This window comes from Entamoeba invadens, assembly GCF_000330505.1.
Source record: "Entamoeba invadens IP1 unplaced genomic scaffold scaff_1105074725643, whole genome shotgun sequence".
Lineage (NCBI taxonomy): Eukaryota > Evosea > Mastigamoebida > Endamoebidae > Entamoeba > Entamoeba invadens.
Genome location: NW_004191777.1, coordinates 757,320 through 768,880, shown reverse-complemented (window position 1 = coordinate 768,880; position 11,561 = coordinate 757,320). Strand labels below are relative to the sequence as shown.

At 37.9% G+C, this 11,561-nt stretch overlaps 8 protein-coding genes across 8 annotated transcripts; 1 reads left to right on the top strand and 7 right to left on the bottom strand.

The window, feature by feature from the left end:
* Positions 1–237: 237 nt before the first annotated feature.
* Positions 238–1,938, bottom strand: EIN_085930 (ATP-dependent RNA helicase HAS1, putative; the record flags this gene model as incomplete). The annotated part of the gene is made up of 1 exon (XM_004184639.1): positions 238–1,938. The coding sequence occupies one exon, from the start codon at positions 1,936–1,938 to the stop codon at positions 238–240; it is 1,701 nt and encodes a 566-aa protein (XP_004184687.1).
* Positions 1,939–2,113: 175 nt separating this feature from the next.
* Positions 2,114–3,226, bottom strand: EIN_085920 (sphingosine-1-phosphate phosphohydrolase, putative; the record flags this gene model as incomplete). The annotated part of the gene is made up of 1 exon (XM_004184638.1): positions 2,114–3,226. The coding sequence occupies one exon, from the start codon at positions 3,224–3,226 to the stop codon at positions 2,114–2,116; it is 1,113 nt and encodes a 370-aa protein (XP_004184686.1).
* A 199-nt stretch (positions 3,227–3,425) lies between these two features.
* EIN_085910 (cysteinyl-tRNA synthetase, cytoplasmic, putative) lies at positions 3,426–5,528 on the bottom strand (the record flags this gene model as incomplete). The annotated part of the gene is made up of 1 exon (XM_004184637.1): positions 3,426–5,528. The coding sequence occupies one exon, from the start codon at positions 5,526–5,528 to the stop codon at positions 3,426–3,428; it is 2,103 nt and encodes a 700-aa protein (XP_004184685.1).
* Positions 5,529–6,231: 703 nt separating this feature from the next.
* Positions 6,232–6,684, top strand: EIN_085900 (hypothetical protein; the record flags this gene model as incomplete). The annotated part of the gene is made up of 1 exon (XM_004184636.1): positions 6,232–6,684. One exon carries the CDS (start codon positions 6,232–6,234, stop codon positions 6,682–6,684), a length of 453 nt encoding a protein of 150 aa, XP_004184684.1.
* Positions 6,685–6,734: 50 nt separating this feature from the next.
* Positions 6,735–7,079, bottom strand: EIN_085890 (hypothetical protein; the record flags this gene model as incomplete). Its single annotated transcript, XM_004184635.1, has 1 exon — positions 6,735–7,079. The coding sequence occupies one exon, from the start codon at positions 7,077–7,079 to the stop codon at positions 6,735–6,737; it is 345 nt and encodes a 114-aa protein (XP_004184683.1).
* An 89-nt stretch (positions 7,080–7,168) lies between these two features.
* Positions 7,169–7,612, bottom strand: EIN_085880 (hypothetical protein; the record flags this gene model as incomplete). The annotated part of the gene is made up of 1 exon (XM_004184634.1): positions 7,169–7,612. One exon carries the CDS (start codon positions 7,610–7,612, stop codon positions 7,169–7,171), a length of 444 nt encoding a protein of 147 aa, XP_004184682.1.
* A 193-nt stretch (positions 7,613–7,805) lies between these two features.
* EIN_085870 (DNA polymerase IV, putative) lies at positions 7,806–9,992 on the bottom strand (the record flags this gene model as incomplete). The annotated part of the gene is made up of 3 exons (XM_004184633.1): positions 7,806–8,127; positions 8,182–8,954; positions 9,003–9,992. 3 exons carry the CDS (start codon positions 9,990–9,992, stop codon positions 7,806–7,808), a joined length of 2,085 nt encoding a protein of 694 aa, XP_004184681.1.
* A 73-nt stretch (positions 9,993–10,065) lies between these two features.
* On the bottom strand, positions 10,066–11,559 carry EIN_085860 (protein tyrosine kinase domain containing protein; the record flags this gene model as incomplete). Its single annotated transcript, XM_004184632.1, has 2 exons — positions 10,066–11,338; positions 11,396–11,559. Coding segments are annotated over 2 exons (1,437 nt in total), but the record flags the coding sequence as incomplete, so codon positions are not given.
* Positions 11,560–11,561: the final 2 nt, after the last annotated feature.

The window sequence follows — 11,561 nt, the reverse complement described above, 5'->3', positions numbered from 1 at the left end:
ACTTATAACAAGCCACTCGCTCCGGGGACTTGACATTTTTATTGATATTGTTTAACCCTGGTCTTTCTTATCGTATTCTGCCACTCCGCAAAACAATAAAGCCGGTCATATTCCAGTGTATTTTACTGTATAAAACGGTAATAAAATCTGTTCTGCCGTGAATCATGCCCGCATTTTTGGAATAATCAACCCTACCACGTTTCTGAAAATCGAAGACAAAAAACAATCAAAATTCAATCAGTATTTCCTCCTCGGCTCGAAACGGTCTTTGCTCTTTGGTGACTTCATCATTGCGAGCTGGACCTTAGGTGGGTTAGGCATACCAAATGACTTCGCAAGGCCTTCCACGTCGATTTGATTCAAGTTGAAGACGTCTTTCTGTTTATGACTATTGTACGCCATCAAATATGATTTGTAAGCTTCTTTAGCGTCTTGGTGTAAAAAGACATTCTTCGCAACAAGCTTTTCAAGCTCTTGTTGGACGTTTGCGATCTTCTTTTCAGGCACTTCATATTGTGTCAAAGGTATTTGCTTCTCTTTCATATACTTTAACATCGCAATTTCAGTCGGTTGCAGAAACATGACAGCCTTTCCTTCGGTATCTGCTCTTGCTGTTCTTCCCACTCGATGTATATACTCCGTTGGTCCATCTGGCAAATCCATTTGAATAATCCAATCGACTTCTGGGATATCCAATCCTCTAGCTGCAACGTCTGTTGTCAACAAAATGCAGTTTTTGGTCTTACAGAACTTCTCAAAGACTTTTGTTCGTTTGTCTTGTTTCAACTGTCCATGTAGAGAAAGGACGGGGGTGTCAATGTAATTCAATAAATTCGAATAGAACTTCACTGCATTGCACGAGGACATGAAAACAATCATCTTCTTCCCTTTATACTTCCTCAAAAATGTATAAAGAAGTCTGAATCGGTCTTTACTTTCAACTAGAACATACCCTTGTTGCAGTTTACTTGAAGTCGCAGTGGTCGAACTTTCTTCTACATTCACAAAGACTGGGTCTTTCAACGACAAATTAGCCATATCTTCTACTTTGTCTGTTTGTGTTGCTGAAAAGAGCATCGTTTGTCTATTCTTTGGAAGTCTGTTCAGAATTTGTCGCATCTCATCTTCAAACCCTGCCTCCAAAATTCTGTCTGCCTCGTCAATAACTAAACACTTCAAGTTCTTGAAAAGAAAACATCTTGTGTTAGATAAGTGGTCCAACAATCTTCCCGGTGTCGCCACAACTACACAAGCACCATTCTCTAAGACCTCCTCGTCTTTTTTCTTAGGGTTTCCTCCAATCAATAAGGCTTTCGACCTCTCCGAGTTCTGCATCAATTTTTCTAACACTTCGTATATCTGAAGAGCCAACTCTCGTGTTGGTGATATGATAATAGCACCAGTGCCATTTCTTGATGTAAACTTAATCTTATTTAATAAGTCCAAAACTGGAACTAAATACGCAAGGGTTTTGCCAGAGCCCGTTCGAGCCTTAGCTAACACATCTCTTCCAGTCAACAAGAGAGGAGCTGTTCTTTCTTGAATTGTTGTCATAAAAGTGAAGCCCGCTTCGTCGAGTGCGTCTTGAACTTCGTCCGACAGTTTCAAAGCCGAGAACTTTCTTTCAGTTAAAAATGAAGACGTTTTTGGCGTTTCTCCTTTTTTCTTTTCAGACACCTTAGCCTTCGCGTCTTCTTTTTTCTCTTCATTTTCCACAGGTTTTTCTTCTTCTTTTAATTCCGCTTTCTCTTCTTGTTTCTCTTCCTTTTCACTCTCTTCAGATTCATCACTCGAACTCTCTTCAGTATGTTCTTTGCTTTCCTCGCTTTCTTGTGAATTCTTGTGATACTCAGTCACTGTTTCTGCATTGTCGTCCACAATCTTTTCCGGCGTTTCCTCTTCTGGGAATACTTCCGCTGCTGTTCTCTTCCTTGACATGACACTATACTAAAACTCTGAACAGGAACCCTGTTAATTAAATCCCAAACCCTATTTTTCTCAAATGGTTTATTCGAATTTTGGAAACTATGTTTTAGAAGATGTCATTGATGTGTAAGTCGACAAAAGTGCTTTAAAAGGAGGTGCGTAAGTGAATACAAATAGAGTTGAATTCTCAATTAAGTATAATGTTTGGATTCATCCAGAACACGACTTTAGGTGCAATGTAGATGACACAAAGTCCTCCAATGAATCCAGAGAAGTATGCAAATGGCATTTCAGCGATGTACCTGAGCATTGTCTTGTCGCACCTGTACTCATTGATGTCATCCTTCAAGCAATGGAATCTGATTTTACAGAACAATTGCTCGCACTTAGTTAAGAAGTTCATATACCTCTTGTTTTTTTCGATGTATCTCTCGACAATGTTAGGTAACAGAAATCCGAATGTCCCGAAGAGTCCTGCGCATATTGAAATAGCGACCAAGTACTCAATGATAAAGCTGGAAAATCTGTTGTATTGATATTTTACATATTCATTCAACGGGAGAATGTTCCTACTCCATCGCTGTAAATTGAACGATAAGACTATGCTGATGGCAAAAATGCATCCACATATCATAGCTGTTCGACGCGGGGTGACATTATATTCTTTGCACTTTGGCATTGCGATTAAGACATACAAGTGAAGGAAGAAGAATAGTGGCAATAAGTACCACAATGAGTGTATATAAATGATATATTGATACAAGTTGACCATAATTATCAAGTGGGTAATACCTATTGTAACTCCACATAACACATCGGCGGGACTATGTACTCCCATATACATTCGACTAAACGCAACACATACAGCATAAACTAGATATATCACTCTCAACCAAGTGTCATCCGTCAGTGCAAACACTACAAACCCGGTATTTGCTATAGCATTAATGGTGTGTGTACTTGGAAACCCAAAGTCCTTTTCTTTAACAGGAGACCAAAGTCCTTCGCCAAATGGTCGGGGCAAACCAAACAAGTTTTTAATGAAATTGCCCACTAAGATGTTATAACAACTAGTAAACGTTATTGCAATACAAGCGATCGCAAAATCCGGGTGTGGGTAGAACAAAATAGTAGTTGGCAACACAACTGCGTATATCCCTGTCCCTGCAATGAATGTGATGAACAAGAAAAAAATATCGGAGAAGATGTTTCGCTTCTTTTGAAGGTCGAGAATAAATGGGATCGTGTCGTGAACAAACTTTTCGATCGTCTTACGAAGCTCTTGACAGATCACAATCATCTGTTTTGGAGATCCCTCTTGGATTCATTCTAATACTATAAAATATAGTTGTTTTATTATTAAAGTATTATAATATAAGTTGATTCTAACGCTAATTCGGTATTTCCTAATAATGTGTTGCATTTGATAACACAATTTTAGGGTTTTACTCTTGAAAAATGTCAAAGGGACTTTTTGGTGTTAAAAAAAGACGACAAAGTCATTTCATATTAGCGAGTTCTTTTTCAATAGTCTGCACTTGTTGTTCCATTTTTTCTACAAATTGGTTGTCTTTGTCAAATTCCGTCTTGTAGCTGTTGTAATTCTTCTGTGCTGTTTTGTACTGTTTCTCGAGTTTTTGGGACGCTTTCTTCCCAAGTGGTTGTCCATCGAGTCCAACGGTTGGAATGACACCATTTTCGGGCTTAGGATACTCCTTGAACATGTCATCGGGGTTTACACTCCACGCCTTGAAGTTAGTGATTTTCTTCAGCAAATCCGCCTTTTTGTTTTCCTTCTTTTTCTTTGCTTGTTCGTGGGCAACACGTTTTTTCTCTTCAAGAGCGGCCATGATCTCTTTAGGATCTCCCAACTTCCATTGAGTCTTTCCATCATCTTCGACTCTGATTCCAATTTTGGGTAAGTCGTCGTCACGGACTTTTGTGCACAACGCTAAGATATTGTCGTCTTTTGCTTTGATTGCTTCTTTACGGACTTCTGTTCTGAAACTGCACCACGTGTCTAAGATCGGAGCCAAATCACTTGATCCGCTAACTTTCTTGTTCTCAAGACCAAAGACGTCCAACATCTTCTCAACATAATGAACCGCCGATTTGAGTAACAAAACGTTTGCTGTTGGTGACAAGTATTTGTTGCACTTTCTGATCAACTCAAACAAGTTTTTCATGGCAGTTGGAGTGTCGAAGTTGTCGCACAACGCAGCGTGAATAGCAGCGCGCTTAGCTTGTAAAGTGTTTAAAAAGTCTCTGTCTTCCTCGTTCATAGGTGATCCTCTTAGTGTTCCGTTGAGTGCAGAGTGCATTGTCGCCAAAAATTCGGAAATTGTTTTTTCTTTAGTGACTGCCTCATCCAAAGCGGTGTCAGAGAAGTTAATAACGGTGTCCCACGATTGTAACAAGAATAATAGTCTCAGTTGTGTTGCAGAGTACTTCTCTAAAGCTTGTTTTATAGTAATGAAATTCTTGAGCGACTTTGACATCTTCAACCCATTAATGTGTAAATGCCCTGTGTGTAAGAAGTATCTCACCCAACTTGTCTTCTTGTTGAAATAAGCCTCAGACTGCGCAAGTTCATTTTCATGATGTGGGAAGCTCAAATCTTCTCCACCAGAGTGGATATCTAATGTATCGCCAAACACATTGGAAGCCATGCAACTGCACTCAATGTGCCATCCCGGTCTCCCATTGCCCCACTGACTCGCCCACCATGGCTCTCCAGATTTCGACTTCTTCCACAACGCAAAGTCATTTTTGTTGTGTTTTTCTCCATCGGCAGGCGCGTCGATTTCTCCGACACTCCATGGCTCCAATCTTCCATACGTCATACCAGCTTTTCTGAATGCCGCGGTGTCGAAATAGACACTTCCGTTTGAGACATAAGCGTAGCCGTTGTCGATGATTTTCTGGATGTAAGCGATAATTTCTGGGATGAATTCAGTGACTCTCGAAATGATGTCTGGTCTTCTAATGCCAAGAGCATCACAATCCGCAAAGAAGAGGTCTTCATACTTTCTTGCGTGTGTACGGGCGGCTTCTTTCATTTCATCAGAGTCAACAGTTTCTTTCAGTCTCGCATCTAAATACTTTCCCATGACATCTGTCATTGAAGCAAACACTTCCGTAGTCTCTTTGTTCATCAATTTGTCCAATGTTGGAAACACTTTGGTATACTCTTCCAATTGTGCTTTGAAGAGCGCAAGCATAGCAGCATCTTTTGTCTCGGACATCGTCTTTTCAATGGATGCTTTGTGCTCGTTCCAAGCCTCTTTCATCGCGGAGATAACAGTTGTGTCGACTTTGGAATGCTCTTTGCAATACTTTGCAATCAAAAGGTTCTTTCGTGCTTTGAAAATAATTTTGTCGTCGACATCAGTGACGTTCATACACTGGATGACAGGGTACCCAAAATAGTCCTCTAAAATTCTTCTAAAAATGTCAGTGGACAAATAGGTTCTAGCGTGTCCCAAGTGACTGTCGTCATAAACTGTTGGGCCACAGCAATACCATCTAATAGGACCTTCACAAGTGAAAGTATCCTTTCCGTCACGTTTGAGTGTGTTGTGAACAAGTAAAGGTGTCGACATTTGAACTTTACAAATTCGTAGGGTTTTTCATATCAACTGTTAATCGCAGTGCAGTGATTTTGAAATGAATGTTTCATTACAAAGTCGGGACTTTCCTATCAAATAAGAATCGAATTTATTCATTTTTGTTTGAAAGTGTGTTTTTCATATTTGGTATAAAAGCAAATTATCGGGAGGAATATCTCTGTAGTTTTTAACACCAAAAAATCAATTATCTGGATTTGATCTGAAAATTAAGAGTAGTTTGACGTTTTCTGTTTTTTTTAATGTTATTTTGACTTTCTTTTTCTGGATTATCAACTTTTTTGTATCAAAAAAAAACAAAAACATAAAATAATCGGTTTTTATTTCTCCTCTTTTTTTAACAAATAAATTTTTGTTATTGAAAAATCAAGTTGTTTCTTTTCCTTCCTTTCTAGTATTTTAATAATTAACGATATAAATGCCGGATGGTATCTAAGTCATACACAAAGCACTGAAGTGCTCATCAATTATGAAGAAAAAGACTGATTTTCGAATCAACGAATTAAAAAGCTAATAAGTGTTATCAAAAAACTATAAATATTGTAATAATTTGATTAAGTTGTTGAGTAAAAATAACAGATGGGCGAATCCTCCATTTTTTGACCAAGTGCATTGTCTGGCAATGAAACGCTGTATTTCGTTCTATTACAAAACTCGGGAAACTACTTATACAAAACCAATGTCCTTTAGTGAAGTTCCAATGACCCCAGAGTACCCGTCGAAAGACCCAAACTTTATCACTCCAACTAACCCTCCAAAGTCACAAAAGTCGCAGATGCTTTACCTCAAACAACAACTCGAAAAGTCGGAGAAAGAGAACCGTCGCCTCTTTGACGAGTTGGAAGACTCGCGTGATAACTACAACAAAATGATTAACATCTATGAAACAAAGATATCAGCACTTAAGAGAGACTTACAAGAGACTTTAACCCAAGCAAACGTCATCCAATTCCAAAAAGAGAATTTGCGCGAGCAGGTCATCGAGCTCCAAATGACTATTTCTCACTTACAGCTGCAGCTTGAGATATCACAGAACTACATTTACAACAAAGTCCCTCCCACTGAGCGAACATCATTTGACTCATTCGTCTGTGCCACACAGAGTCAACAGAATCCTTCAAGAACTTATTAATTTATGTGTTTGTTAATTTGGATCAACTGTTCAATTTGTGAAGTAATCAATTAGTGGCAACAGTCGCAATCGAATGGGCAGAGTGGTGTATTTCCGCCTTTTTTATTCTTGTCGAGTCCAAGTTCTTCCAATGAATAAATTCGAAACCCATCATCCGTGTATTTCGCTTTATGTCTTTTGTCCTCTTCTTTATGAGCTTCAACCAACTTCCTTTTGTCTTCAGCCTCCTTCTTCTCAAGAGCTTTGACTTGTTTCCGTTCTTTAATTCCTTTGAAGATCTCGTCGATGTCCTTCTTCGGTTTCTTCTCTTCGATTTCTTTCGACTTCTTTTGAACCGCCATTTTCTTAACGCGAAGACTTGGCTTCATCGGTGAAGTGCTTTTCGTGCCTGTCATATACTTGTTGATATGGGTTTTCCAATTCTTTTGCACTTTCGGTTCATGAAAAAAAGAAAACTGTAACCCTAACAAGAAGAAAATGTTTGTTAAAGGAGAAGGGACGAGACTTCCTCCAAGTATCGCATAGGAATGTAACCAAAAGAGTACATCGCAACACCAACTAATGCAACAGTCATTGTTCCTCCAATAACCTTTTTCACAACAGGGCGTTTTGTAAATTGGATGAAGATTTTCGACGAGTTGACGAGCACGTAAAATGTGTAATCAAAGCATTTTAATACACTCTCTTTCATCCACAAAGTTATACGTACAACAAATTGGCAAGGCTTATTCATGCAACTTTGAACCCAACACTTCGGCTGAGGTGTGATGACTTGAACATCTTCTTTTTTCTCAACTGGCGCTTCTTCTATTTTGACTTCGACGGGGTGTGGAATAGGCGGCATCGATTCGTAGTTTTCTTCATCGCTATAGAAGTGTTCTCCTTCTTTTATTACTTCTGGCTTCTTTTCTCCTTCAACTCCTTCCATCTAGTCTTATTCCGTTCTAAGTTTGCATCTATGAAAAAATCAAGGTACACTTTCTGGATGTTTTTCTTCTTTCTCTCTACCAAAATACTTCTCTGTACTATTGCTATTGTTATATAGTAAACTGTATTAATATAATAGAATAACAAAAATAATATAATTTATATTAACAAATAGAATGATTTTTAATTCATTTTTAAGAGTTATAGATCGAGTCGATGAACTGACCAAACGCATGCGAATACATTGTGTCTGTGTAGTGGTTTACTATCTCCAAAAAGTTTTTGAAATTGTCTTCTAAGAGTGTTTTATTGAGAACATTATTGATTTCGAGTACCTCGGTGAACATGTTTTTTTTGATGAGACACTTCAAGTATTGCATGACTAATTCTGCATGAAATAATGTGAGTCTTTTTTGTGACTTGAGGTACTTAACAAGCAACGGTATTACAATTTCATTCTTTTCAATTTCAAACAACTCGACGTCGTCTGTTCTTTCTTCTTTCTTTTCGAAGACTCTTAAAGTTACTTTCATTTGTCAAGTAATGAATAACAAAAGAATGGCAACAAACACTGTTTCATTTTCAAATGTAATTTGAGGGTTATTGTATATATTGTAATCACTCGCATAATAATGAATAATTTCGTTCTTCAAATTTGAAGGTAATGCGTTGAGTACCGTCATATCAATTTGCGATGCTCTTGGGGGGTTAACAAAGTTTGATTGTTTCATATCCATTTGTTTCTCATTTGAATTTTCTTTCTGTTTAGCTGCCAAAATTTGTTGGAAGATGTTCGATTCTTTAATTTGTGCTGTTGTGACTTTTTTGAGTCTTTTGATGTGCAACACAAACGTTTTAATGTTCGAATACTCCACATGTAACTTATTTAAGAGAGATTGGACGGTTTTGTTAATGAGAGATGGGTCACTCGTTTCTCTAATGAGAGTCGTTCTCTCTATTTTATTGTACTCTCCGTTCGACTCCGTTTCTATTTTCAACGTCAGCACACTCCCTCGCACTTTGTTGTACTCGAGCAGACGAGATATTTCAAGACATATCTGAAATACAAACGCTTGTTCATCTTCCTCATTCTCTATAACTACATTCCGTTTGAGTTCCACCTTTATCGTCAAGCTTTCATTACTTTGATACATTTCTTTACCCAGTGACAACTTCTGTAATTTCTCAGTCTCTTTATGTGTAAAACATTTGAGTAATTCAATTTCTTTGAGTTGCTGAATTTGTTCACATGTCGTAATATTTAAGGCAATGCACTTCTTTAAAGTGGACACTTTTATAAAAGGGAGTTTCTCTATACCAACTTGTGCGATTTGTTCTTCAATCTACCAATTAGTGTTTTTACACAGTGGGTGATAATTATAATAACAAACTTTATCAACAAGAACTCCTATTTGTGGGAATGTTGTCAAATTCATTGCAATCAAAGCGGTTGTTGAATTCACTCCAACACCAATTTTCATCGGCCACTTAATTTCCCTTTCAATTTGATTTTTTGTTTGGTACAGTGACTCCATATTTAATTGAGTGTTTGGTATTCCAACGATATATTCATCAAAGCTCAATATCGCAATCACTGAATATTTATAATTTGAAGTGATCAACGTTAGAAGTGTCTTTACTTGACGCTCATACAACTCAAAGTCCATTTTTATTACGTTAATATTTGAAACCATTTTACGAGCTTGTTCTGTTGTCATACCTTCTGTTATACCTTTTTGTTTGAGTCCTTCACTACACCACTTGATGAGTGATTTATCTGTCCCATTCGATACAATAAAATCTTTGGTATCGAATTCGGGGTGATTCATCAGTGCTGTGTCTCTATACACAGAATCGCATTTAATGCTCATCACATGTTGATAAGACGCGTTCCCTTTGAAGACAAACTCCTCTCTAATTTTCTCTGTGAAGACGACTTCCCAAATTTCGTAGAATGCAAGTACCGCATTTTGATTAAAAAAGTTTCTTTCGAATTGCTTCACTTGCTGTTTCCTTTTTTCTTTACTTTTATTAATAACGTCGTACTGATCAGTACTCTGTTTAGTCCCAAACTTGATTGAATCTAATATCCAGTTGGGGTGAACTACTACCTTTCCTTCATACTTCATTTTGTGTGACAAAGATAAGTTCGTTGCGACGATATGTGTCACATTCTTTGTTGAATACTTCATCTCACACTTCCCTCCTCGTTGTACAACTAAAGTCCTTAACACGGAAGCTGTTGGGGTTGTGTTCCCAGTCACCCATATCACAACTCCTTCAAACAAGTTCCCACACCTGAATTTGTTCTTCTCCAACTCAAACTGTTTTTGTTGTTGTTCGTTCTTGTGTTCAAAGTACAGTCTACCACCCACATCCATTTCTTTGGTCTTTTTAAGTTTCTCTTTATCTTTAAAATCGCATTCAAAAACTCAACTCAAAAACACAATTGATTTATTCCTTTGTTATTAAGTTGATGCTGGAGTTGAGCCGGTCCATTCTTTTATTGATGACTTGCTCGATTTTCTCTTGATAATTGACGGACTCTTGATTCATCAAGTCCGATATGTCCTCGTCGATCTTCACAAGTTTCTTGGTGATCGAGTCGAATTGTGGGCGCAGTGTTGCTGAAGTGTTCCAACACGTCTCAATTAAGTTCTTCAGTAAGTACGGCATTCCTTCGTCAATCTGAAGTCTCTTGCCTTCCTCCACATATGTCTTGATTTCAAATACCGACTTAAATGTCTTATACGGCTCGTCTTGGTAATACAATTCCCATGCTGTAATAGCGAATGAATAGACATCACCTGCGTTTGTGTATTCGTCGTGGAATGTTTCTGGAGCAGCATAAGCGGGTGTGCCAAGACCCTTATCTTCTTTATTTTTGATAGTCTTTTTAGTGAATCGGGACGTTCCAAAGTCTGTTATTTTGATGGAACACGCACTATTTGGGTCTAATGAATTGACCAATAGATTATCTGGCTTTAAGTCCAAGTGCATGATTCGATTTTCATGAAGAAACTCCATTCCTCTTGACGTGTCGTATAGCATTCGAACTTTTAATTTGTATGGAAGCGGCACATAGTCAATCTTTTCCTTTCTTAAGTACTCTCCTAAAGATCCCAACACAAAGAATTGAATCACCATGGAGACTTGTTGGATGTAAGTGACAGAACCCATGTAATTTGCAATGAACGGGTTTCTGAGTTTACTCATGATTTCACACTCTTGGATCACATTTCTTTTCAACTCTTCAACTTCTTCTGTGCTCAAACTCTCCCATCGAAATTGCTTTACAGCGACTGGAACACTACGGTAACTTCCTATGTACACTCTACCCATTGCGCCTTCGGCTATTGGATTCTCAGAGATATTCAACTCGTCCATATCAATGTGCGTGGAACTTGCAGCGTCTGTTGATATTGTGAAATTGTGGTGAATGTGTCTGATGACCTTTTTACACAAATGGTCCATTTTAGTCTGATCGTCCGCTTGCCATACATCGAAGTTCTTGTCTTTCAGATGTTCAGCAATTTCTAACAGAGATGACTTTGATTTACTGAACCACACAGTGTACGGTATTTTCATACCACGGATTCGTGTTGTGCAGTTGATAGTCATGTAGCATGTCACCAATTTCATTCTTCTTGGAGATAAGAAGACGACTTGTGGTTCAAAGTGGAACACAAATTTTGGGTTATTTGGGGTATGGAATATTATCATCATACTATACGTTAGAACCAATTAAAGTATTATTACTTCTATATTTATAGATATAACAAACTCTTTGTTCCGAGAGTAATTTTTCACTTCGATTTTCTCAAAGCGTGTATCTCTAATCTCTGTTGGTTTTGTGTCGTTGCCGAAGTCTAGGTACTCCGGGCTCATATTATATTTTGAAGACTTACCAGGCTCAAGATTGACAGATCCATTGATATAAAAGTGATATT